The sequence below is a fragment of the Neodiprion virginianus genome, chromosome 2, assembly GCF_021901495.1.
Source record: "Neodiprion virginianus isolate iyNeoVirg1 chromosome 2, iyNeoVirg1.1, whole genome shotgun sequence".
In the NCBI taxonomy this organism is placed as follows: domain Eukaryota; kingdom Metazoa; phylum Arthropoda; class Insecta; order Hymenoptera; family Diprionidae; genus Neodiprion; species Neodiprion virginianus.
Window position 1 is genome coordinate 27,566,456 of NC_060878.1, and position 25,390 is coordinate 27,591,845.

The following is a 25,390-nucleotide window of genomic DNA, read 5'->3' on the forward strand; positions in this document are numbered from 1 at the left end:
GTACTTGGATAATGCGTATCTTTCTCTGAATGGGTCGCCAATTGTATATTGATTCAATTTTAGATCTGTAATGACTCGACACAATTCAATACATCACGAAATAATCAGTATTGTCAATTTAAAAATATTTCGTTATCGTTTATTACTGTAGGGACGGCAAAAAAAATTTTTTTCTTCTACCTTATAATTCGTTATCAGGTTCTCACAGCGATGGTAAACTGAATGACATAAAGAAAACACGATGTTAAATGGTCATCATCGGTGAATTACGCTCATTTTGTAAGATTTCGTACAATCAATCCAGGATTCAGACCTAGTAACTTTAAAAAAAAAAAAAAAATGGAAAGACCCGAGAGAATGGAATGATTGAGAAATAACTGGCAGACACTTTATTGCTTAGTATATTTTTTATTCCTCAGAATTATGACGATAAAGCTGTAAGGTATGTCACAAATTGTTTCAGTCTATGTACATGTACATGAAGAAGATGAAGAGTAGTTGATGCAATGATATTTTTAACCCAAGTAGTCAATTACACTTATACCTGTTTACAACTATATTTACATGTTTATTGTAAGTGTTTTATTTCTTGGACTTAAAACTGAGGACTTGGAAAGAAAATATTTGATGCATTTACTAACTACAAATAATTGACAACGATATCAGGCACGTTGTGTAAAACGTTGTTTATAACTTAATTTGCAAAACTTATTTTCACTACTGCTTGTACAAAATTCATATTATTTACTTAACATTTCCGCTTCGAGTAAAAGACGTATTAATACAAATATCATACATATGTATATTCTACACCTAAATATTACAAATAATTACAATATTGAACAAGACAATTTATATCACAGAATTGAACAGAGTATTGTTCACGTATTTTTTATTTCGATTTTATATTATCAAACTTGATAACTAATTTTTATGTACAAGTTAGAATTAATAGAGCTTTTGTTAAATATGTCGTACGTGAAAGTTGACAATATATTCAGCATTTGTTCGTTGTACGGAAATTGCAAAGGGATCATTAGGGTGAAATATGAACGCAACTAGTCTTCTAGCAACCACTGGCGTCAATCGGCCCAGCATCCCAGCGTAAATTTTGAACCTAAGTAACCCAGAATCTCTGGCGTAAAAGCTGAAAGTTAAAAAAATGTCCAAGTATGTTAACTTTCTTGAAATTGATCTATGCTTATGTTTTTATAGATATATATATATATATATATATATATATATATATATATATATATATATAAATTATACTGCTTGAACAAACGTACCGTATGGGATGCTCGCCACATGCCTTTGGCCGCTCCATCAGCGAGACCCATTTTTCATCATAACAGAACAACGTAAAATCAAGGTAAGGAGAGGTGGAGTAAGATTGAGCACTAATTGGCAATTGAGCAAGCAATCTTTTTGTTGCTTCTGTTAGACCACCATACCGCGCGCTGACTATAGTCTGCTTAAACCTGTGCTGTATCAGTCTATGCAGAAATAGAATCAAAAAATAATCCATGTAGTTCCATTTACGCACTGTTTTCCTTTAAGAAATTATTTACGATTGATTAATGTTTCTATTTACCTCGAGTAAATATTGTTTGACGGTGAGCATATGTATTGTCGGTCAGTGCTCACCCTTGGATTTCGAAAAAAATCGCTAAAATTTTCGAACTGTGTCAACAGCTGAGTAGATGTATTATCGTAAGCGCCTAAAACTTTGGCAGTAACCATGTCGTAGATAACCAAAAGGGCTGGTTGAGCATTTGGCTCACTTGCCTGTAGTGTTGCAACTTCCTCACTAGCATACCTTACCAGTATATGATTTGTGTCTAGCAATTGCATTTTCCACATGCGCAGAGCCTTCAACTGATTAATAAAGGGCTCTTAGATGCTATACATTACATATGAACAATAATGTTAGGGGCTCAACTTAGCTACAGAATTGAAAGTCTTGAATGGATTATTCTGACTGTAAACTCTCAACATAACGTTTTGTGGGTCTCAGCTACCTGATCGAAATACTGATAAAATCGGCGTAGTTCATACGGATCCTTTGTCAAGTCACTGATATATTTAGCCCGTTGGAATAAGTGCACAAGCAGTTTATGCTTCAGGCTGTTTATTGTGACATCTCTGAAAGGTCTATAATTTACAGTAGGCCAAGAAGCAGTGACTAGATATCCATCATCCTCGAAGCAAAATCTAAAATCGAGTGTTATTCTTTGTAAAATAATGAAGTTTCTTTATTTAGTGTATCTAAGTGTATGCACATCATCCTGTTACCTATGTAGTTCAACAAATTTTTACCTACGGAATGACTAAACACTAATTGAGTTTGCAAATTATATGAGTATGTTTTACTTTGTAACAGTTGACTGATTTTCGGACGATTCTAAGGGTGAGAATAGATTTTTCTGTGAAAATGCATGCCTGCATTACGAATATCAAGCTCAATTTTACCTGCCAATTCTCCTGATGTTAATAAACATTCCATCCAGTACTTGAAATATGTGTATAGTTTGATGCTGAACAGAAAGTACAGCCAAGATGTCCTTGAATAAATATAAACCTACATAAGTAGAACATTTATTAATCAAATATGTGCTTGATCTGATTTCAGGTCCTAGATGCAAAGTGAAAATTTATAGCTATGAAGATCACCTTGGTTGTGCGACAGGTAAATTTTATCTACTTTAAATTGCCTAGAATCACATAGTCGTCCTGTGCGAATGTCAACCAAATGAAGACTGTAGTCTTCGAGTGGAGATCTAGGATTTGGTGTTAACGCTTCGTTATTGGAATAGATCTTTAAAAACAAATCAATTAACTGGTTAGATAAATATCTTTCCAACAGCTGTAATGATACACGTGAGCAAATGATGTGAAAGCGACCATACAATTCAATTGAAAGATTTTTCAGAGAAACATTTGTTACCTGATAGAAGTGTGGACGTAGTTCGTCTGGTATGTAAGCAGCAGATCCCACGATCACATAACGCCCATCCTCCGTGAACAGACTGCATTCTCGATTAAGCTGTTCATTGCTTTGAGCAACATTGACGATCCATTTGGCCTAGGAAAAAAAGCCTGAGTAAGAAAAGAAACAAGCCCAGGCTGTGTATAAAATTAAACTGAACAGGAGCGACAAGCCATGAAAAATAACGTACTGGCTGTGCCATGGAAATTTGGTAATACTCGGGAAATGGCTCTCTGTATAGGCTGATTCGTTTGACATAGGTGTTTGCACATGGTGAATCATGTGCATGATGAGAACCTTGATAATTACAAGCGACTTAGAGTAGAATTACTAAATTTAGGTATTGTATAGACTACTGGGAAAAGCCTGGACCTTGAAAAATTGGTTGAAGATGCTACTCCTGATGCGAAAAGTTCTTTCGTCATTTTTATGCCCAACGTATTCGCCGTTGCAATCGACGAGGAGAGCGGCTGCGGCGGATGCTCCGCGGTACTCGTAAACCTCGACTGACGTTTGGTCAGAGCTGAAAGCGACGAGGTACCTGCCGTCAGGGCTGAATTTTCTCAGAAAACAGGGAGGTTTCTCGACGTTTACTACGGTGAAGTTTGGGAATACGTTTTGGTAGAATTGCCTCGTTACGATAGGGTGGCTACCCGGGTATCTGCAGCCCAGTATCTCCCGTCGACGCAGACGAACCACTATATTCTGGGGACCGATTCTTCGCGGCGATATTGGACATTGTTCAGCCACAAATTCCAGCCGCCCTTCCGCTCCTGCCATTATCTAAGTCGAAGAGTTGGAGGCCTGCGTTGATCTCGGCTCATTCCTAATCACAATCCCTGTTTCGCGGTACAAGACATAACCTCACTTTCGTGACGTAACGGAATTTGAGTTTGACGCGTAAGCCACGTGACGCAATCCATCGAGCGTGAAGGTGGCGTCAGGCGATCGCAGTACAACTGTCTCTTTCGCTCTGCCCCGTAATTTGCTGAAAAAGTGAGTTGAGCCAATCTCAGCGTAGTATGAGCGCGTGTTGCTATTAATCGACCTAATCGACTATTCAAAGTTTCAAACCATTTATGTAATACATATATGATTCAAACAAGCCTCTCTTTTGTTTTTTTTTTCTAAATCTCTATCTCCATGCCGGAATAGCCGAATCTTTTCTTTAGGTATTTACTTGAGTAATCTAGATCAGCCAGTCTACCAAGTTATCGATTATTGAATTGAAACGGCTTTCTCAGTGAAACGAAAGGGATTGCAGCGTTCCAACATCATTGAAGACTCATAGAACGTTTGGTCAAAACAATAAGAGGCTGAAGTGATTCATTAGAATTGTTGGTATGGAATACGAATTTTGTAGGTAGAAAAAAACGCTGTAAATTAAAAACAAATGAACCAGACGCTCGAATCCATGAAAAATTACTGATCGATTTCTTGGTCTGTATCTAGTTAAACCTTGTGAAAAGTAATACTTATCTTTCATCGCCGTCTCCGTCATCATTGAATACTGATAAAAGTGAATAGAATTGAAATGACATGATAGTTTTACTCTCGAAAATTCGGGGTTCAGCTCTAAAATTACATACATTTTTTTTGTCAAAAAAATCAGTGTGTACTCGCGGAACCAAGCGCTATGACTTAAGATATACAAAAATTATACGAATTGTTCTCACTTTTATTTAAAACACTTGCATAAAATTTGGAAGTGATTGTATTAATTATACCGGAGTTATTTTACTTATAATCACTGCTGCTATATGCATGAACCTGAGAGTTTCCTATAAGAATCAATGTAAAATCAGGAAAAGTTAAAAGTAAAATAATTCTGTTATGGTTCAGACGATACCTTCCAAATTTCACAAAAGGATTTAACATGAAAATCAGAACAATTTGTACAGTGATCTTATTTCATATTTTAAACTAACAAAAATTTGTCATTCCTTTTCAAAGGTACTTGAATAACTATTACCAAAAACTATTCGAATTAATCGAAGGTGTCTCACTCTTAGAAAAAACTTGTTTTCTACGTTAAAGTAACATGTAACCATCATATAACTACTTGAACGACATCTTGTTAAATAGTTAAACAGTAAACAATACAGACGAGTCTTTTACGAATCATCAATCGTGAAAGTGATTGATCATTGTTCTAACAATAGTTGTAATTATTAATATTTTTTACTTTCAGAGGAAAAAATTGGCGCAACAACGAAGAGTCGAAGAAACTGCCCACAATCTCTGCTCGTTTAAAGTCCCTGATGCAAGAATTAGACGTTGACGATGCAAATTCCTTTGGAGCACATTATTTAACTTCTGTGACGGAGTACTATTGAATAAATTATCGTCCCTGACTTACGTGGCTGTTTGCGGTAGAGAAGTATTCATGTTACGCATTTACCGCTGCAGGCAATAAGGAAAGTGCAATTTCAATGGTGAACAAGTGAGATAAACAGCTGCGATGTTACGTCTCACCCACGATTCCGATAAGCCAATCGTACGACGTAAGTTCAATGTAATTCCGCATCTGTTGCACGCACAACGTGATTACAAAGTTTACGACTGTTGGGAGAACACGCACGTCAATAATTGCCTGTACAAGCTCACTATTAAGATCCTCGATTGGATCTCGCGTCAAGTTATATATCCCTGATCGCGTAACTTTATGAGTACTATATTTTGAATACTATGTAACATTCGGGAAAATTCGCCAACATTTATATATTAGTTACGTTATATTACAATTCACATATTTGACTCGCATTAAAATCGACCACGGTGCAAAAAGGAGGCAATAATCCAATCACGACTATCCATAACGATGAGTTTCGATCGGAATACTAAAAATTAGTGCTTACACGTGGATCCGCACTATTCGAATATTAGGATGTACAAATTATTCAGATCCGTCCGTTATGAAACTTCAAATCCGGATAGTTCGAGTACCCGTATATCATCCTTGATTTGTTTCGACGTAGAGTGATGGCTCATGATGATTTGCTTAACGCGTGTACAAAACTGGCATGAATGTACGTGCGTGTGTCGGAAAATTGGAGCATGAAGACCAGTTTAAATAATAATGTTAGAAAAAATTCACCAAGCGTTGGTCGGAAATTTATATTTCGAGTTCAACTATTAGTCATAAAGAACTGTGTTCTGAACTTTGACATGGTCATCACAGAATTTCTGCAACTTTTTTCATAACGAAAAACCTTCGTTATTTGGGAGTTCTTTTTGATCTTATTTCTAGGGCCTGGGACGTTAAGCTATTTTTATTTATTCTCGAGTATTTACTTACATTGATAATTCGGTTTTCAACGATTTTGGTTCTTCTGTCTCTGAGTAGCACATTTTCCCGTCTAAGAATCTGTTCTTTTTCTGCTTACACCAAGTGTTATAAGTTTGAAAAATTGAATCCATATATATATATATATATTTTACCTTCTTAGAATTAACTCACATACATAGGCTTAGTGCGAAACTCATTACGAACAACGAACACGTAAAAAGTTTAGTAAATTTTGAGTTTAATTTTTCGAGAGTGTTCCAAAATTGTCTTTTCGATCACTTAAATCAGATCGAATCTCGGTCCCCGAGAACGATCAATTTGAAGGACTTTTCACCATCGAATGCTTGTTGTAGTTCAAGGCTGTAGAGTCGACAGAAAACTGACACAGTTTTCTTCCGTCGGTAGACATTGGCCGAAGGCTTCGAGAAGTAGAGGTTCTTCCTTTATGGCGGTTTCATAGTCCTGGAATGAGACTTTTCCGTCCCGATCAACGTCCAGCTTCCTAAGAGCTAGTTCCGACAGATCTCTGACGCCCTCGTCAGGATCCTCTTCGCTGGGTTGTTTGATCAGGCAATTCCTAAAAACCAAAGAAATTCCCATCGACGTTCATGAGTGAGGAAACGACCATTTTGACCGATCAATATATTCCAAGTCCGACTCACTTGAGCAACTGAAACATCTCGTCTTTGGTGATGTAGCCGTCGTTGTTGAGGTCGTAAATCCGGAAGCAGAACTCTAGCTTCTCTCTTTGAGTACCGCGCAAAAATACGTCGAGACCAAGGATCCAGGCTTCGAGGCGAATTGCACCCTCGCTATCACGATCCCAGCAGCAAAACATTCGCTCGATCAGAGTGTCCTCCGTTAGGATGTCGAAAGTGTTGTGCATCAATTCCCGAAATATAATCCTGTCTATTCCCTGAAACAGAGTTGTTCGTAACCCGCCGATAGATCCTCATCACGGTCAGGGAATCGATGATCTGTTTCTGGTCTCTTCACCTCGATGGTCTGCGCCGTTGAAGGCATTCCGTTTATTATCGTCGTCGGCCCCGCGTGCTGACCTGGACTTGTTATCAGCTTGCAGTAGATCTTGCAGAGCGCCTCAAGTTCCGCCCTGAAGAAGCAGAAGACGTTCGAAAGCTCGCAGGTTTAACTTAAAGTCGTAATTCCGAGAGGCCATGCAATCAAGGAAGTCATAAATTCTACAGCTAGAAATAAACTTGTTAATGATATAAACTCGAATATCTAAAATGTTATTTAAAATGCACAAAGACGAACCCATCGAGATAACTTTGATCATTCGGAATCATTGCGAATCACCGGAAATCGTATGATAGCTCTGACGAAATCGCGGGACAAGCGATAAAAGTCATGGAAACCGGTTGCAAGTCTTGCGATAAATGCCAAATGGTTTGAATTCATTGACGCTCCATAGACTCTTGTCTTTGTTAGGTACGTGACTTCCATTGATTCCCTATGATTTCTGAGAAATTTGTTGTGATTTCCAGTGATTCTATCGGATCCGAAAATCCCTGAGAATCATTGAGAACGCTGTGAAATGATGTTCAGACCGAGAGCAATATTGTAAATCAGTGAAAATCAGAAGATAATTAGGTGCAAGTCAACCAACCAAAATCACTAGAAATCAGCCCTAATGAATCATAATCATTCGCAATTTGATATCCGATTGAATTGCCCGTCGCCTATTTCTCACCTAGAAAATTTCGTCCGTTTTTTCAGAGTGTCGAAGACCTTCGCCGTGAGCGTGACGCCCTTCGCTCCGCCACCGTCTTCGGGCATTTTCCTTCGTCGTCGACGACCTCCGGTGGCCGTTTGACTCGAGGAGGATGCCTGAGCTCGCTTGGACGCCACCGACGCCTTACGACCGTTTGCCAGGAAGATAGAGACGCTTCTCATCACCATCGCGCCTCCCCGTCCCGTCATCGAGGTGCGGGCGCCGGCGCCGACGTCGACGCCGCCACTCCCACCAGGACGTCCCGAAGGGGTTACGCTACCTTTTCCAGACATCCTGTTACACAGAGCCATGCGTTTAGATAAGGGCGAAGAGCAGGACACGCCACTTCCGCTCTCGAGTAGAGGAATAAAAGGATGCTCTTTAGGGTGAGTCAAGAAAACTAACCTATCGAATCTATGGTCTTAAAAGGATCTATTTACTGAGAAAAAAAATCTCACATTTGGAAAAATGTTTTAAAAGGTTTTAAAAATTTTAAAAGGTCTCGCTGGCCGTTTAAAATTCTTTATTTAAATAATTAACGCCCGAAACAATTTTTTTTTCATCAAAAATGCTGTGACGTTTAAACCGTTTGAGATAAAAAAAATTTCAAGGCATATTCTTGTAGGGCCTTAAATTCCATAAAAAAAGATCCCCGAGTTGATTTTTTAGACTAAAAAATTCACGTACTTACGGGCCGTGAAAGTCGATGAGAATGGATAGAGATGGAATCGCTTATTACAAATTGGATCGAATTGAAATTGCGTTAAAATTCAAACATCGAAAGATTGAAAAAATAAAATTCTAAACACGTATCCAAGACAGTAAAATGTTTAATTTTCATTGGCAAATATCAAAATGAATATGTTTTAATACGATTCAACATTTTGTCGTTTACGAGGTTCTAACTTAACACAGAAGCACGCGTTTAAGCATTATGGCGCTGAGAAACGTAATCAGCTGATCGTTTCAGGTGAGTTCTATAAGAACATCATGCCACATAAGACGTTTGGCGAAATATCCGGTTTTTATTATACTGAATGAAGCTTGCAGAGAGTAAAACAATTTGCTATAAATTGGACTTTTATTATTGAATACTATAGTCAAGTACTTTTGGTTTCTCTCAATTCATAGACGGTGGGCTCATTTTTAAAGACGCAGTATAATTGAATAAAATTCTTGCATGTAAATAATTTATTTGGGTCAATTTACCATCGCCAGGATCGGTGAATAATATCTATAAATTAAAATTCGCGCAAGTTATTCCAAGAGCATTATATAACCGCGCGTCGTGATGAATGGATCTTGTTTTTTTTTTTTTTTCTTCGCCATGATGGATGTCTTTATATTCCTTGATTTTATGAGTATAATACGAGGGGATAGGGAGAATCGAATTATCGACAAAACATAACCTCTATGCTGCCTCATGGTCATATAAGTGAGGAAAAGAAACGAAATGTAGGATAAAATATCGACGTAAAAGGGCCGAATGACAGGTGGTTATAATATGTCCTCGCACCGTTGTACCTGCTAGTATGTAAGGCGTCGAGGTTGCAAAAATATTGGCGGTAATACATTTTTTAATTCTTTTAACTTGTTTTTTCTATCAGGCATAAACTTAAGTGTACACATTTTGTGTTAAAGCAGAAGGAATGATCCTCCGAGACTTTTTTTTTATCTATAGAAGAAATGTATACTACCGCAGAAATCCAGATAAAAAATAGAAAATATGTACAACAGTATGCAATTACCGTAAAATTGAGTCTATAATTAAGTCTGAAACAAGGTACATGACAGGTCATTAATGCTAAAATATTTCGACTCCCGTATTCCTATTCAGGTGCAGCACGTCAGCAGCGCCATTTTGTGGTAAAAAATGCACCATAACCTAATCGAGAAGATTCGTATTTTACTATAAAAGTAGATTGTGTTCTCACTTTTTGTTCTCTACTAACTTGATGTTACAAAATCATGGGCGATCAGCTAGTAAAAATTTTTGCACGCCGTGATACTCGTTTATAACAACCAAAGCAATCAGCTGATGTCTTGCGTGTCGGCCATATTGCTTAAAAATGTTTTACACGTGCTGGATCTACATCTTATACGTATGCGAGAATAATTCCGGAATGTCGTTAAAAGTTAGTATGTAGAATGGATTTAGGATTTATAGCTATGGAAATGAAGCAATCGAGCGGATAAAATTTTTACTAGCTTTTTTATTTCCAGCTATTTCTTATTGCCTGTGTGCTTTAATTAAGTCGTTCTATACGTTATGTTCAGCGTAGAAAACGATAGCCTAGATCAGCACGGAATGTTACGGAGGGAAGATGAAATATAATATTATACCTGCCAAGAAAAGCTCACGAAAATTGATTTCAAGCAATTTTTTGTTGGCTGGAGCCGATTTCCAGGCTTTACCTTCTCATAGGATATCAGATTCGCCACGTTGTTACTTTTGCCTGGTTAACTTCGGCTCATGCAGCTGTTTGTAATTCGGATTGGCCCTGATATTTGCTTAAGCTTGCGAAGAGTGTTTTTTCCCATTTATTAACGGCTGATAAAAAATCCATGAATACTCAAACCGGAATTGCAATGAAATCTGGTTATATACAAGAATAATCTAGGTGAAAAAAACTGTCTTCAACATATCTTATTTCAGAAGCTGGGGAAATGATACCAATAATTATTTTTAAGACTAGAAATTTAACTCTTTTCGACATTTATCAAAGAGAATTAGCGCTCGGTTCAAATCGGAGTTAGCGTTCCCTGATTTTATCTCCGCCTTATCACATACAGATATATTCGCTGATGTGAAACAACCTTCGTTTCGTCGTACATTCCACTCATGCATGCCCGAGTGCACTTTGCGTGCAACAGGAAATGAAGGGAAACTTTTACTTTCGCATAAGATTTCATGCACGAGCTTGATAAGCTTCGGGCTCTGGTACGGCAATAACAAATAAGGCAAATTACGAGCCTGATCGTATGAATAAATTGAATTGAACATTTATAAAAAGAGGTAGCGGAAGAAGAAGAGGCTATATGTATAGTGACTTGCCTGAGTTCCCGAAACTTTCAACTCGGATCGAGATCTTTATTCCCCATTTGATCAATCAATCAATCAGTGCATCTATATATCTTACCTTTAATTTCTTACCTTCTTCAAGTTCTTGAAACCTTTCTCCGCACCTGTGATCGAAGTTTTTTTTTTTACTTATATATACCAATGCATAGTCTGTTATACCTTGGCCCTGGAAAGAAAAAACACGTAAACCTGACATTGTGTATTGAAACAAGAATAGCTATCACATCGGCATGCGATATTCTACAGAATGAATCATTCCGGTAGTTTCAATCTACGTATAAAGCTTATTTCGGTCAAGATTATCAGAGTATGCGAGTCATCGGGATCGCGTGGTTTTGTTATTTTAATTTAATGTTTCTTTTCCCTTGCCTATCGGTATTCCGATAATTCTTTGTATATTAATTTAAAAGGTATATTCTGCCAGAAAGACCTTGTATGTAAATTTAATTTTCTCACTTTCCCAAGTCTTAGGAACAAATGACATACATATATAATTGGGTTGTATAGAGTTACTTATAAAAGTTAACGAGAAACACGTAAGTCATATACTACCATTGTCAACTGTAAGGCAGAGTAGATTTCATTCTGACATTGATTGATGTTCGAATCAACAATCTCAGAGCAAACGAGTATCACAGCACGAATGGGATTGATGCGGTTTCGGAATCTCAAATTTTTCAAAAACCCGTATTATAATTTAATAAGCACCTGAGAAAATACAGAGGTGAAATTAACGAGGGGTGAAAAAATCAACTTCAATTCTAATTACTTCGGCATACGAGTGTTCGCAATATGGCTTCGATTGGTCTCGTTGGAAGGGAACATCCGAAGACGAGGGACTTGAGACATTGTGCAATGATATGATCAGCTCTGGAATTGATTCGTGATTGACGAAACGATGATCGTAGCACCTGGCGGTTCTACATGTCCGTACAAGGTGTGAAATTAATCGAATTTACGCTTCGAAATACTCACCAATTTCCTAGGTTATACTTCAGTTTTATCAACAGCCGGTTGCCAGGTGGGACAATTTTCATGCGAACCACCGGGTATCGATCAAACAGAATAGAATTACCAAGGATCCAAATCTTTGTTTGTACAACATACGCAAAAGAAATTCCCCATTGCCGATATCGTTTATTAATTATTCATTCTTTTCTCCTTTGTATGGAAAATGCGATACACCGTCGCGTGGCTCGGATTATACCTGTCACTGAGAACTCTCAATAACTGCAGCGATATACCGGAAATTCGAGGAACACGAGTCGTTGAATAAATTCGCTATGAGCATGGTTACGAGATGAGTAACAATCGTCGGTATAAACTATGCATACCCTTTTATATTCCGTCCCGAAACAGCATCGATGCGTGTTTCCTTCAAGACGAAAACGTTGAATTCGACAATTTATTATTCATTATTGAAAACGGTTGGAATCCTTTTTGTCGAACATTATTGTATAATACAAATATGTTTACAAACAGCGATATGGTTTGGAGATGATACATTGCCTTTAATTAGGTAAAAGGTCTGATTCCTTCAGTTTCATCTCTTAGCTTATTCGATTCCACAAAATGCCAGATCAGTTATTTTTTTCTAGTCTGATCACAAAAAATTATGCAAATCGTTGGATAACTATTTATACTTGACTATTTTCATTTTTTACCACAATCGAAAAGTATAGTTCTAGGTAGAAAATGGAAATTAGTTTTCTAGCTGTTACCGGAAAGTCTAGTATCCGTTACTGTTCTTTCTCATTACGATCACCGTTGCTATATTTTCTTGAGACTGTTGCGAAAATTTAATGCTTGTGCAACGATAAATTGACGTTAAGGCCTTGTTTGACTAAAAAAGTAGAGTAAACCGAGCAAACTGAGTTTGCGTTGCAATAACCAAAAAAGGATCGACGATAGCGCAAAATGGTTACGCGTACCTCGTTTTTCATAATTCCAACAACATTAAGACAGTTTTTTTGTTATTAGTAACAAATGAAATTTTTCTCAGCGTATAATTACGGTTATTTCAATGCTCTTTATTCGTTTATTTCAGTAACGAGAGTACAGTCAACCGATTATTAGCTTATCTGTCAATTTTCGCTTCCGAATTCGGGCTGCTTTGCGTTATCCTATTAAGAAGGTAATTTTCCTCACATGTCCTCTGAGGTCATATTCCACGACCCCCGTGTGAGGATTGACGTATCCCAGTATTTGCCTACGAAGAAAAATCCGTGAATAAGCTGGATTCAAAATGTTCAATATCTAAGTGTATTCTGAACGTCGACACAGGGCTTTGATTTTTTTTCAGGACCAGTATAAACTGTCAAATTAACTATTTACGGCGATTTTTGATCGGACTCTATGCTGTCACCGAAAGTCGGAATTCCCTGAGTGTTCGTATTGCTATTTAAGTTTGTTATCGTGTTCTGTATCGTTGGACTGAAGAGAAAGCGTCTCGCTGCAGGGCTGAGATTCGATAGCGTTCTCCTGGCTTCTTCGAGCACGCTAAAATTGAAAACAATTCAAGAGCGATTGAAATATTTTCTGTTACATGAAAAAAATAAGATGAAGGATGAGCTCAAGATGCAACTCACTCGACTGTACGCGCAGGGTGATCGTGCTGCGCTTTGTGTCTTCGATATTGGTCCGAAAGCCGGTGATTCGCAAATCCGGATCGTTGCGTAACCTGAAAATTTGATTTCACAGATTTCTAGTCAACCGCGGCATTCGAGTTCGAAACAACGATGAAGACAATCACATTTTTACATCTCAGATACAACACGCCGGTATAGATAAAGTCTAAGTGACCGTCTAAAATACGCATAATATCCGTAAAATGCATTAATTAAGGGTGACGTACGTATTACAGATATATCTGGGTTGTTTTACGGTTGTCTGTGTGCGTGGATGCAATTGTGGAAAAATAATGTTTACCTGTTTGCAGTTGATCTTACGTGGTTTTGATCCCCCTAACAATCAGTTTATTGTCCATCATTATCATTCGAAGACATTGTTTCCAGTAACGAAACTACTCTCAACTGTATTGTTTTTGTTTGACAAATGCAATGAAAAAATGTACATTCTCATCCCACATATTGGCTAAATCAGAGAGAGAATCCTGTGCAAAATGGATCCTTGCAAATCGTATTTTCTAATGAGATGAAAAATGAAAAAGGGTCTTCGGATACCCTCCATGTTTGTGTGGGGCTGGTGGATCACGTCATTGTTTGTGTTTGTGTTTTAATTCAAATTGATACGAATAATTTTTCTCAGTGCAGTGTGTTTGACCATTGTCAAATGAATATTCAGTGTCGACGACCGTGTTCTTTGATTTCGTTCGTCTTCGACGACCGCCAATGACAGATCGCTGTTACTTTATAGCTAAAGATTTTCACGAGGGGTGAAACGACGCGATGAAGGTGGTATCAGATTTACCTGAGCATTCATGGCGCCTAGTACCATAACGCTAAGGATTAGAACGCTGGGCTGGCGTGCGAAAAACGACATCGTGTGAGGTTGATTGGTCGGAATCCACTATCAAACACAAGCCAATAACTCTTCGTCTGGTTATTTTATCACGCAGAATGCCGCGCTCCGATTCCAACTCACCGACAATAAAACCAGGTTTACATCTGCAGCGACCTGTAAGCGGCAATTTATCAACACTCGCAGCACCGGCAGCTTCGTATCACCCAGAAATGGGGGGTTCGGCAGGTGATAAAGAAAATAGCTCGGAAAGGAAATGACAGGAACACGCAGGCTGTCAGTCTTTGATTTTTTCTTCTCGCACGAAACAGAAAATGAATACGTAAATAAAAATGTGTGCGCTCTAAAAAAGCTCTGCGCTTCTAGAGAGAGAAATTTCGAGTTATGGTTATTTAATGTACGGTCATTAACTGTTTTCAATTTTTAACATGATAGAAAAATATTATTCTGGCTCCAAAGTGGAAATTATTTTCGCAGTTGTAGCAAGAAGATTATTGATGTTTTTTACTCTTGTTTTCGATGTCGTTGCTCCTACCATTGCAATAATTTAATGTTGGTCAAAGAATAAACTGATGTTAAAGGCTTATTTAATTAGAAAAAATATTTACCAAATTAACCAAGCACAGATTCAACTCTAAAATAACCCGGAAATGTAGCATCAACAAGTAAAATTAAAACTAAACAGTTACTTGCACCACATTTTATTTTAATTTCAACAATATGCAAACTAATATCGTGACGATACTCATTTTACTATAACTTTCTAATAACTGTAACGAACGGATTGTTTTCAGTGTAGAAATATCTCACGAAGAACAAATTCGTAATTAGAATAATTGTAAAACATGAACAATGTTAATCTAAGTAACGATGGATTGGTTCCAGGATGATTTTAGGACCGATTTACATTGGCACGTTACCGAACTCGTGCTGTACAACTCAGTGGCACGTAAGTACATTACGATAATGCGGCTGTGCGATTTGTAGTTAACAGAAGCAGAGTGCGATAGTCAGATTATCGGGTATTGTTCGCGTGTTTGATTCGAAGTTAAGTTTGGTAATATTAAAAGCCCGAGACCCGGTCTCATTTCCTCTAACCGATGGACCGAAATAATGAAATCACACTGCAATGTCGAATGCTTTATATTTATTGTATAACTGATACAGCGTTGATTGTTGATTTTTTTTTTTTTTTTTTTTTAAAGATACTTTTCGTCACTCTGCATCATTTGCGAAAAACATCAAGAGACAGATGAATATAATCAAGTGCATGTACAATAATTAATACACGTGTATGGGTACGTGATTATTTGCAGTTTCAAATGGTGTTAGATATAATAATCGTCTAGCAGATCATTCGCTTGTTATCGGCATCGAGATCTTCTTAGGCTGGCTCACGGTCGACGTGGAATCAGCGCCAAAGTCAGCTTTGGGTACAATTGAAATCAAAATCCATTTCCTTGTGGAAAATAAGAGTCCCCTCAACTGTTTTTAGCCTGTTTTTATATTCTAATTTAACTGAGTTGTGTTTGGAATTCCAACTTTTCTTAAGATTTTGGCAAACTTTCGAGGAAAAATTATTTTCTGTCATTGACGAAAATGGCATCGAATCCAAAGTAATTCGAAAAGACTGATGAAAATCGAACTGCACGTAATGAATTGTTACACTGAGAGAAATTTTTAGTTCCGGTTACCGCTCAGTCCTTAACTCTTTTCATTTTTCACCACAATCGAAAAATACAGTTCTAGGTAGAAAATGATAATTAGTTTTGTAGCTGTTACCAGAAAGTCTAGTATCCGTTACTATTCTTTCTCATTACGATCACTGTTGCTTTATTTTCTTGTAACTGTTGCAAAAATTCAATGCTTGTGCAACAATAAATTGACGTTAAAGCCTTATTTAACTAAGAAGTAGAGTAAACCGAACAAACCGATTTTGCGTTGCAATTACCAAAAAATATCGACGATAGCGCAAAATGTTTACGCGTACCTCGTTTTTCGTAATTCCAACAATATTGAACCAGTTTTTTTAACGATACCTGTTTTATTCAATTTTTCTACTTACTATAACAAATGAAATTTTTCTCCGTGTACTTGAAAATATTTTCATGACAGTTCGGATATTATAGAAAAAACCGGTCTCTAATCGTGCGGTTTAATAACCTTATTTTCTTCTTTTCCGGAGTTGACGCAGTTTTTATTCTTCTCGGTCAAGAATCACTGACCTGCAAACCCTCTCGAAGTACTTTCGCATCCTGTCGACCTGGTTCTGTAGATCGGAAAGAATTGCGTCCAGCTCCTCGGAAAAATTTGTCTCGTTCGTCTTATCACTGCTGTAAAAATCCATGACCTCTAGGCCAGGAACACGGTCCTGAATCGAAGAAATAGGGTCGGATGAATCCTCATACCCTGAGAAATAAGAAAATTTGTTTCAGGCGTCATTGACTCGAACCCTAAAATCTGACGATCAGTAATAAGGTCAATTAGTAAAATTAGAAGACAATTATTATCAGCCCTACGCATTTAGTCACGCACTGGATTTCACGTGTCCGACATCGCCTTGGCGGTCCTGGTCGTAGATTTCGAATTTTTCAACGGAGTCAACAAGGTTCGTGAAGCTGATGCCGGTTTCTAATACGCGCAAAGACGGGGTTTTCGATTCAGCGATACTGTTGACGGTGGGCTTGATACTCGAGCTTTTTTCTGCAGAAACTTCATCCAGAATGAACTTGAGCTTCTGGCTCAGCCACTCTGTCTGCAAATCGGGATTTGGGAGCTGCTGAAGTTTTTACGTTGACAGATTATTTGAAGCTATTAAAAAATGTGGCAATAATTAACTCACCGCTTGTTCTCCGTGATCTGCTTGCGCAAATTCCGTCGCCAATTTTTCAAACTTTTCAATCTGCGAGATAATAAATGACCTCGGATCTTCGGGCCCAATTGTAATTTTCATTTCTATATCGTTTTCCGGTTCCCTTAGGGGTGCGCCACTAAAGGAGTTAGTGTCTTCTGTAGCTGGCAGCATCTCTATCGTCGAAATGTCGAATGGACTCTCTATTGGAGGCTCGGAGTGCGCTCTGACTATTTGAAAGAGATTTATTGGTTAAAGATGACGCTTGGTGAACAATGAATTTTAAATATGATGATCAACGATACAAGAGTTCCAAAAAATTGGGCATCGCCGTTTTCCGTGCAACTATTTGCAAGAATTACGTGAAGATTATCGACGAGCTGAAACGGAGCATTTTCCATATATGGGTGTGAAAATGGCAAAAGAAACTCACCTGCTTCTTCCAAACTTGAATATGGGCTCAGAGATCGAGACTCTATCTGGAATCGTGCACGAGTTTCGAAAGTCAAACAGGGATGCATAACACATAAAATCGAAAAAATCTGTTTCAACATACCCCTACAGCTATGGCGATGAAGAAGACGAGAAAATACTTCATTCTTTTGACTCGGATATTCTCCTGTAAATTAAGCTTTGTAGATTGAAAAACGATCACAATGCAATTGATCGATTATTGACGCAGTCTGCAGTGTCGTAGAACGAAGACCTGGACTTTTATACCCACCGGATGATTGCATGGAATGTATAAAGGTGGCATGCCATTGCTTTGACAAACATGTAAGGTAAGTAACTCGCATCAGACACTGACTGGGGATTTACTTTTGCAGCTCTCTAACGACGGCAATTGTTTATAGTAACTCAGAAATCATTGTCAATTAGTGACGCAGTATCGCTGAACAGCAACAATTGTCCATGCATACCGTATACCTGCTACTAAAACATTATATTCTCGAATTCTCAACAATAAATCGCCTGAGGCAGATTTTTTCTTATCCGTTTGAGTTAGAAATTTGTTTGTTCTTCCACTCTGTAAAAGTTAGGGAAAAATCAACAGACTGTCGGATAATGAAAGTATTCACATTGGACAGCAAAATGCAAGAAGTTAGTTGAACAGCTATTTTGCAAATACTGAGAAATCTTCACTGTAAATTCTATGTTTGCAGATGATTTATTTATCCTTAGGAACCTTGAACGGTGAGAAAGAATACGTGTATTATTGTTCTCGACTAAATTCAACACTGAATTCTTCGCTTCTACGCAACCACATCAATAATTCGCGTATGAGCTTGTCACTGGATACCATGAAATATACCAAATATTTTTAACAAACAGCACATTCATTCGCAGTAAATTGTACTCGAATTTCTATACAAATCGTACGCATCACGTCAAACATCCACTGCTTTCCTGTTTACTAATTACGTATCAATGAGAAGCAACGCGACGTTGGCGTTTCTGAACAAGCCAGGATATTTTTTATTTACGTCTAGCTATAACTCGTAGTTTCTGGTTTAGTGCTTCGAACAAAGCGATAATTATCAGCAAAATGGTTTAACAATACAATGGAAAACTAAAACATATTCGAAAGTTACGTGAAATGAAAAACTGTGCGATTGCGAAAATTCAAGTTACGATAGAGCAAAGTTCCGAAAACTAAAGTACCGATAGATCAAAATTCCAATAAATAAAGTTACGATCGAGCAAAGTTCCAGAAATTCAAATATACTCACACTGCGCGGTTTATACAACAAGTGGGTGTAAAAAATCAGTAAAACCAAAAATCATCATGACCAGAATTCCGAACGCAAAAGTATCGAAATTCCAAAACAGATGAAGATTAAACTGGTGAAACTTCACGAAGCCAGAGATTCACAAAATTTAAAATCTTCGATGATTCGGTATTTAGATATTTCAGATTTTTCAATTCTCAACAGAACACGGAATGAAAATACTATTACTCTACTAGTTAAAATAACTCCCTGTGTAAGAAAAAAAAAACAATGTTACGTTCAAATTAATGTTAATACAAAGGAAGAAATGCTTGGTTAAAATCAGAAAACAGAGATACTTAATGAGGTACGTAAGAACAACGGATCCCTTGTTATCAGTCAAAAGTTTCTCGTATCAGCCACCCGAGTGGGGCGCTGCAATCGGGCAGAAATGATGCGAGGGGGTAGCGCGTTGGTTTTCAGAATTTTCAGTCGAACTGTAGACATAGTGACGATCGGAAGTGCTCAAGATAGTTAAGGAGACATCGGTATCCAAACAACAGTGGCACGAGGGGGGGAGTTCGTCAATTTGAAGTCGAATACGAGGTAGGTGTGGATACATATATTAGAGGCGCCCGGTTCTCTGCTTCGCGTAGGGATCCGGCATTTGATTATAAACAGATCGCACGTATCGAATCGCTCATTGTCGTCGTTGAAAGAAAGCATAAACGGCTCACGTGGCTAAATAATGAGGAGTTTTTGGTTCGAGGTGGGTGTACATGTGCGTGCTGGAGCCCCTGACGCCATGATCGATAAGTTAGAGGCAGTTCGATTTATTTTTTTAATTGAAAAAGACTCACTACCACCTATTTAATTTTCAACTTTACTGTTCCTCGGTAATGCCGACACAGACACTGCGTGATTTTTCCAATTTCCGTAATTAAATTCAAGCTTAGCACCGATTAAACAGAACCGGGTAATATCAAATGTTAATAACGATTCGTTACCTCACCATTATTAATTAATAATAATTCAATCATTTTTGTATTACACAACAGTATAATAAAACAACCGTGAAGATACTGCCGAGCATCAAGAAGAAATAGACATTCAGTTCGTTCGTAACTTAGTTTATTAATTCATTTTTATATACCAAAAGTACAGAGAAAAAACACAAAATTGATAATAATCATCGTGGTTATTATTATCTCCGAGTATTTTATTTTATATAGTTATCGTGATCAAGATCGGCTGTTGCCAGCAGCGTTTTGTTTCGATTCTTGAGACGTCTTGAACCACTCACTCCTCCACAGCCCCCATCCTTTGGTACTACAGTTCACTCTCTCAATAGGGCCGCTATTGTCCGAAGGGCTGAAGCCACGAAAAAAAATCGCAAACCTCTCATTAGGGCCAGCCTCATACACGTTGTTTACATCGGTTGGAGAAATGCTTGCGTGTCGATATTTTGTTAACACGTCCGTTGTTTTCGACATAATTTTTCATGCAAACGTTTTACATGAAAAATTGTGCGTTTAAATGGGAATTAGTTCGGTTCTTTTGTAAAAGAAATTAAAGAACCGTTTCGTTGGCTGTGCGGTCCTATTCAGAGGGCGCTGTGCTTCATAGATGAACTTCAGTCGGGGAGTGGGGAACAGTAAGCGACTACAAAAGCGGAGATGCGATTCCACCGTGAATGTGATCGGAAACAGCCGAGAAGCCATCGCTGAAAATAAAAAAAAAATGAGAAATAATATTGCAAATACGTAGTACAAGGAGAAAAAATTACTAGACCATATTTTTTCATTTCTCTTATAGGACAACATTCCTAGAGTTAAGAGATATTCAAAAACTCGTTTTGAGAGTAACGAAAGATTCTTTTTTGAAGAAAAAAATTGACAAAAATCGTTCCATGATTAAAAACAATTTCCCATCTTGAGAGTTGAATAACGAATGCGATGATATTTTTTTGAGAATTTCAAAAAATGGCTATACTGTGAGAAATAATCTCATAAACATTTTAATTGTTCATAGAAACTACAAAAATATATTTCTTCAGAACTAGACTTCAGAAAGTGTCTCCCGTTACCTTCAGAACGCATTTTTGAACATCTCTCTACGGTAGATGGTACCCGATAATATATTACTATTTTCCAACCAACGACCAAATACGGGTATATTTTTTTCAGTCATATTTTACGTGAAAAAAATTTCAGTCAATTAAAAAATACAAGGTCAAAAAACATCCAGAATCGGTCGATTTGAGATGAAAATTCCCTTATTGTTCGATTTCCGTCGCAGTTCTGCCTGAAATTTTGATTCGAAAATCATAAAACGACGGTAGCTACAAAATTTGTACGCTTTTATTTCAATCTCACCCGTGTTTGATATGCTCTGTATATTCGCCTTCGTGGTCTTCATGTTCTTTGTGGTCTTTGTTCTCGTGGCCTTCGGACTCTTCGTGATCGTCGCTTTTGTGGCCTTCGTATTCTTTCTGGCCTTCGAAGTCTTCGTGATCTTCGCTTTTGTGGCCTTCGTATTCTTTCTGGCCTTCGGACTCTTCGTGATCTTCGCTTTTGTGGCCTTCATATTCTTTCTGGCCTTCGGACTCTTCGTGATCTTCGCCTTTGTGGCCTTCATATTCTTTCTGGCCTTCGGACTCTTCGTGATCTTCGCTTTTGTGGCCTTGATATTCTTCCTGGCCTTTGCTCTCGTGGTCCGAGAAGCGTTCGTTATCTTTGTTTTTATGGATTTCGGGCTCCTCGTGATCTTCCTTGTAACTGCTCAAGGATTCGTCGCGGTCTTTGCTCTCATGAATCGCGTGGTCTTGATGACCTCCGTCAATCGAATGATCATCCTGTCCACCTACAGACAAAAGTTTAGGTGATATCCGCAAAAGTCTCAAGAATGATAACGTATAACGTATAATGGAAGCTGACAATAAGACTGGAATATGTAAATAATAAATGGTTTCAAATTGTCAGCGCCTTTACAAAATTTCTACAAATTTTGGTTACCAACATCTTATTGAATGATCAAAATTGACTTGATAGCAGTCCGTATTAAATTTCTCATATTAAATAAGCTTTAAATGACCGAGGCAGCTTTATTTTCTTGAAATCGCTTTCACGCAGCAATCCGATATCAACTGATGATACAATTTTCACTAAAACTGCACGTACCGTAGGGGGCTGCTTCGCTGAAAGCGATGACGGCGATGGTTAACAAACCAAAGACGAAATAACTGGACATTTTTATTACAAAATCGTCACGTTACTGCTGATGTATATCACTGAAGACGCTGGATAAAACTGTACAGATCCAGGATGGCTATCACATATTTATAGACAAGTTCGCACGTTCGATTCGCGATTCCATGATGGAATTACTGATTTACGGATCAGAAGAAAAAAGGAAGAGGTGGGTGAACGGTAAACGATCTAGACAAATAAAGAATTCGGATATGATCAAGCATGCGTTTCAATATATTCGACGCATGACGTCTTCCGCGAGACGCGGCGTTGATTTACGATAATGAGTGGAAAGGAGTATGCAGCCTGTATTTTATTTAAATGAAATTTGAATGCTGGACTTGTTTATTTTTGTTTGATCGTTCGTTATTTTTTTGTTTGTTTTATACTCAATAAATGTCAAGAATCGAAAATAGCGACCATCTGCTGCTGATCCGGTTTTTATAATCATCGACTTTCGTAACCGATCATTCGGTTTCGGACATAGAGAATATAAGGGATATTCCCGGCGCAACGGTCCGGTCATCGGCCGATGATTAGCGAATTCGATGCCAGAATCTCATTTCTTACGATCTCGTGAAGAATTTTCCATAGTTTTGGGTCCCAAACGATTCTCGACTCCCAAGAGCAAATCGCGATCGAAGGAATTTCCTTAGGATCTACTCGATTCGCTAGGAAATTTTATTGAACATAGTTCGAACTGTGAAAAAAGTGTGCTACAATTTTCAGGTGCACTTATTTTTTTGTTCGCTGGCGATAAATTTTTGAAGATAATATTCTGGGACAAAAACGTTTTTCGTTCTCAGGCCTTTTATTGAATTGTTCTGTGTTAGAAGTTGGTTTTATCCGTCATATATAATCATTCGTACAGTGCAGACTCACCAGTACAAGTTTTATCAGAGGAGAGAAGCTAATCAACGCTGAACATATTATTTATTATGGAAAAGATAACCAAAAAAAAAAGGAGTAATTGACTGTTATAACATTACAAACAGGCTATTTTCAGCGAAAAAACACTGTAATTTTTTTTTCTCACTATGTCACGCCTTTGATTTTGCTATACATTTTACAAAATATTTGGCAGTGTATTGGGAATGTATAAAAAAAATTGGCATTGTGAAACTCGACATTTTTGCGGAGTAGAAAAAATATTTTACCGGGAAATGTGAGTTAATTAAGGTACATCTGAGTTCTTCTTTTCTCTCGATTCTCTTGAATCTCGTTCCAGAACGTAACTCGTGTGGCGTAGCGATGTTATAATAGTCTCTGTTCGGCAGCCGACGTTTCTGATTTCTGATTCACGTTGAACAGATTTGAAACAATGCTGCAGTTTCCGAATTATATCAAAGTTATCCGAAGCTTAAGCTCCGTTTTATTGCACGTTATCTATTGCAAAAACCTAACTTCTTATTTCGTTGTCTAGCATTTTCTGACTGCCTGAACTAATTCTCTGGTTGCGTAATTGATACCGATAGATACCGATAGAATTCGATAAGTAAACATTTTTCTCACGTACTAAATACTTTTTGGGTACTTGGGATTGGATATTCATTCTAGATAAATGAAATTGTTAGGTATAAATCGCAATCTGTATATTTTGATAGAAATTTCACATCTATTCGTGATCTTAGCACTCCGATATATTCGAAAACTGGAATTAATTTTTTTTCCTTCGCCGTGTAGAAGGGTTTCGAACTCTTTGCACTTGGTTCGCACTTATCGGAGTCAATAATTTCAGTTTTCTTAATAATTGTGTCACATTTGCACGCCGGATCTTTAAGTTATCTTGGAACAGCTGTTATTTATACGGAAAGCTTCGAGAATAATCATGGAATTTACGGATGACAGATAAAAGTTTCACCTTTATTTTATACTTTCGAATTTGTAGAATGGTCTTTACATAATTATCAAAGTTATGTTAATTCCAGCAGGTAACAGACGTCTCGACGAGTCCACGCTTTTCTCGTCATTACGATGTTGTCCATTACGCTTCAAATAGAAAAGTCAGATCGACAGTTTTCGGGGTCAACGCACTCGTACAAGTTATCGCATCAAGGGGACTTTCGTTTCGATAGGTTTTCCATAATTTCATAAGATTTCAACGCGTATTATATGTGAAGTTGATCCCAAAATGATGCGTGAAATGGTGAAAGGTTGACTTGCCACCTGACCATTTTTCGTAAGTATGCAAAAATGACTAATTGCCAAGTATCGAAAATAATTTAGACTTATGCAAAAGCTCCGAAAAATAACAGACACAAAGTTACTGTCACTTGATAATTAATCAGTGTACCAGAAATTACTTTTAATTCGTTCGAACTTTTACGGCTATTCAAATTTCTCAATCAGCGAAAGACTTGCACAAATTACATTTTGTACTCATCATTTTCGGCGTGTCAATGCAAGCATTTAACGGAACAGCCGGCCTTGTTCTTGAGTTCAAAAATTTGCCAACCGTGAAGCTACATCCAAACTCCAGGGTGGAAAAAAAAATGAGGGAAGTATATGATAATTGAGCATATTATTTATTGACGTACTCTACAATTATATAGTAACTTGAGAATAGAAAATTAATAACCAGCACTGTGTTAGTGATTGTACCGGGACAATCTCTTGAAACTTGAAAATCATCTGCGCATGCTCGAGTTTTATCAGCTGTTCGTGCAGGCTGGCCATCCCGAGTTTTCAGCTGTCAAATTGTTTCTGGCGGCGATGTATTTGATACGAATTTTGGAGGTTAAAATCTCAAATAATTGTGGTGGTGACTCGGAAAGGTTTGAGAAGCATTTGTTATTGGGCCGGAAATATGATTCTTCAAAGAACGGTCAGAATTTAATGCTTACGCTCTTTAAAAATTCAAACGTAAACATTTTGCGTAGGTTGGCCCGCCTGCATCGCAGACAAGAATATCGCTGCGGGAAGATTTCGCCCACCAATGAGATTGAATTATTTGGCGCATGCGCGGTTGATATTCAAGTTTAAAGAGATTGTCCCGGTATATGATTGCCAC

General features: G+C 37.7%; 5 protein-coding genes across 11 annotated transcripts; all 5 read right to left on the minus strand.

Moving 5' to 3' along the window:
• Positions 1 to 376: 376 nt before the first annotated feature.
• LOC124298332 (DET1 homolog) lies at positions 377 to 3,904 on the minus strand. 2 transcript variants are annotated; one of them, XM_046750187.1, is made up of 8 exons: positions 3,362 to 3,904; positions 2,948 to 3,085; positions 2,674 to 2,818; positions 2,473 to 2,581; positions 2,022 to 2,214; positions 1,595 to 1,878; positions 1,290 to 1,496; positions 377 to 1,147 (listed from the first exon to the last, which is right to left on the minus strand). In XM_046750187.1, the coding sequence occupies exons 1-8, from the start codon at positions 3,767 to 3,769 to the stop codon at positions 964 to 966; spliced, it is 1,668 nt and encodes a 555-aa protein (XP_046606143.1). In that variant the 5' UTR covers positions 3,770 to 3,904; the 3' UTR covers positions 377 to 963. The 2 variants fall into 2 exon arrangements, with proteins under 2 accessions (XP_046606143.1, XP_046606144.1); XM_046750188.1 differs by having other exon boundaries at positions 1,141 to 1,233; positions 1,264 to 1,496.
• Positions 3,905 to 6,101: 2,197 nt separating this feature from the next.
• LOC124298336 (EF-hand calcium-binding domain-containing protein 1) lies at positions 6,102 to 8,120 on the minus strand. The gene is made up of 4 exons (XM_046750199.1): positions 7,990 to 8,120; positions 7,275 to 7,389; positions 6,941 to 7,194; positions 6,102 to 6,855 (listed from the first exon to the last, which is right to left on the minus strand). Exons 1-4 carry the CDS (start codon positions 8,073 to 8,075, stop codon positions 6,633 to 6,635), a joined length of 678 nt encoding a protein of 225 aa, XP_046606155.1. The 5' UTR covers positions 8,076 to 8,120; the 3' UTR covers positions 6,102 to 6,632.
• Positions 8,121 to 13,111: 4,991 nt separating this feature from the next.
• Positions 13,112 to 14,709, minus strand: LOC124298339 (uncharacterized). Of its 2 annotated transcripts, none has more exons than XM_046750208.1 (4): positions 14,522 to 14,709; positions 13,681 to 13,772; positions 13,427 to 13,591; positions 13,112 to 13,301 (listed from the first exon to the last, which is right to left on the minus strand). In XM_046750208.1, the coding sequence occupies exons 1-4, from the start codon at positions 14,591 to 14,593 to the stop codon at positions 13,211 to 13,213; spliced, it is 420 nt and encodes a 139-aa protein (XP_046606164.1). In that variant the 5' UTR covers positions 14,594 to 14,709; the 3' UTR covers positions 13,112 to 13,210. The 2 variants fall into 2 exon arrangements, with proteins under 2 accessions (XP_046606164.1, XP_046606163.1); XM_046750207.1 differs by having other exon boundaries at positions 13,427 to 13,597.
• Positions 14,710 to 16,628: 1,919 nt separating this feature from the next.
• LOC124298338 (uncharacterized) lies at positions 16,629 to 19,651 on the minus strand. 4 transcript variants are annotated; one of them, XM_046750204.1, is made up of 4 exons: positions 19,646 to 19,651; positions 17,415 to 17,562; positions 17,108 to 17,351; positions 16,629 to 16,981 (listed from the first exon to the last, which is right to left on the minus strand). In XM_046750204.1, the coding sequence occupies exons 2-4, from the start codon at positions 17,523 to 17,525 to the stop codon at positions 16,770 to 16,772; spliced, it is 567 nt and encodes a 188-aa protein (XP_046606160.1). In that variant the 5' UTR covers positions 17,526 to 17,562; positions 19,646 to 19,651; the 3' UTR covers positions 16,629 to 16,769. The 4 variants fall into 4 exon arrangements, with proteins under 4 accessions (XP_046606160.1, XP_046606162.1, XP_046606161.1 ...); XM_046750206.1 differs by lacking the exon at positions 19,646 to 19,651 and having other exon boundaries at positions 17,108 to 17,327; positions 17,415 to 17,589; XM_046750205.1 differs by lacking the exon at positions 19,646 to 19,651 and having other exon boundaries at positions 17,108 to 17,348; positions 17,415 to 17,589.
• Positions 19,652 to 20,249: 598 nt separating this feature from the next.
• On the minus strand, positions 20,250 to 22,471 carry LOC124298337 (protein SRC1-like). 2 transcript variants are annotated; one of them, XM_046750202.1, is made up of 4 exons: positions 22,312 to 22,471; positions 21,815 to 21,994; positions 21,508 to 21,763; positions 20,250 to 20,855 (listed from the first exon to the last, which is right to left on the minus strand). In XM_046750202.1, exons 1-4 carry the CDS (start codon positions 22,379 to 22,381, stop codon positions 20,795 to 20,797), a joined length of 567 nt encoding a protein of 188 aa, XP_046606158.1. In that variant the 5' UTR covers positions 22,382 to 22,471; the 3' UTR covers positions 20,250 to 20,794. The 2 variants fall into 2 exon arrangements, with proteins under 2 accessions (XP_046606158.1, XP_046606156.1); XM_046750200.1 differs by having other exon boundaries at positions 21,508 to 21,994.
• Positions 22,472 to 25,390: the final 2,919 nt, after the last annotated feature.

Coding starts and splice junctions, on each gene's coding strand:
- LOC124298336 (XM_046750199.1), bottom strand. CDS start 8,075: ATGCCCGAAGACGGTGGCGGAGCGAAGGGCGTCACGCTCACGGCGAAG. Junction 7,390..7,989: donor AAACGGACGAAATTTTCTAG/GTGAGAAATAGG, acceptor CTGCTTCTTCAG/GGCGGAACTTGAGGCGCTCT. Junction 7,195..7,274: donor CAACGGCGCAGACCATCGAG/GTGAAGAGACCA, acceptor ACTCTGTTTCAG/GGAATAGACAGGATTATATT.
- LOC124298337 (XM_046750200.1), bottom strand. CDS start 22,381: ATGTCCAGTTATTTCGTCTTTGGTTTGTTAACCATCGCCGTCATCGCT. Junction 21,995..22,311: donor CAGCGAAGCAGCCCCCTACG/GTACGTGCAGTT, acceptor TTTTGTCTGTAG/GTGGACAGGATGATCATTCG. Junction 20,856..21,507: donor ACAGAGCATATCAAACACGG/GTGAGATTGAAA, acceptor TTTTATTTTCAG/CGATGGCTTCTCGGCTGTTT.
- LOC124298339 (XM_046750207.1), bottom strand. CDS start 14,593: ATGTCGTTTTTCGCACGCCAGCCCAGCGTTCTAATCCTTAGCGTTATG. Junction 13,773..14,521: donor TAGGCGCCATGAATGCTCAG/GTAAATCTGATA, acceptor TCAAATTTTCAG/GTTACGCAACGATCCGGATT. Junction 13,302..13,426: donor GAGTCCGATCAAAAATCGCC/GTAAATAGTTAA, acceptor TTTTCTTCGTAG/GCAAATACTGGGATACGTCA.
- LOC124298338 (XM_046750204.1), bottom strand. CDS start 17,525: ATGAAAATTACAATTGGGCCCGAAGATCCGAGGTCATTTATTATCTCG. Junction 17,352..17,414: donor CAGATCACGGAGAACAAGCG/GTGAGTTAATTA, acceptor TAAAAACTTCAG/CAGCTCCCAAATCCCGATTT. Junction 16,982..17,107: donor TGTCGGACACGTGAAATCCA/GTGCGTGACTAA, acceptor CTTATTTCTCAG/GGTATGAGGATTCATCCGAC.
- LOC124298332 (XM_046750187.1), bottom strand. CDS start 3,769: ATGGCAGGAGCGGAAGGGCGGCTGGAATTTGTGGCTGAACAATGTCCA. Junction 1,879..2,021: donor TTTATCAGTATTTCGATCAG/GTAGCTGAGACC, acceptor TTTATTAATCAG/TTGAAGGCTCTGCGCATGTG. Junction 1,148..1,289: donor TGTGGCGAGCATCCCATACG/GTACGTTTGTTC, acceptor TTTAACTTTCAG/CTTTTACGCCAGAGATTCTG.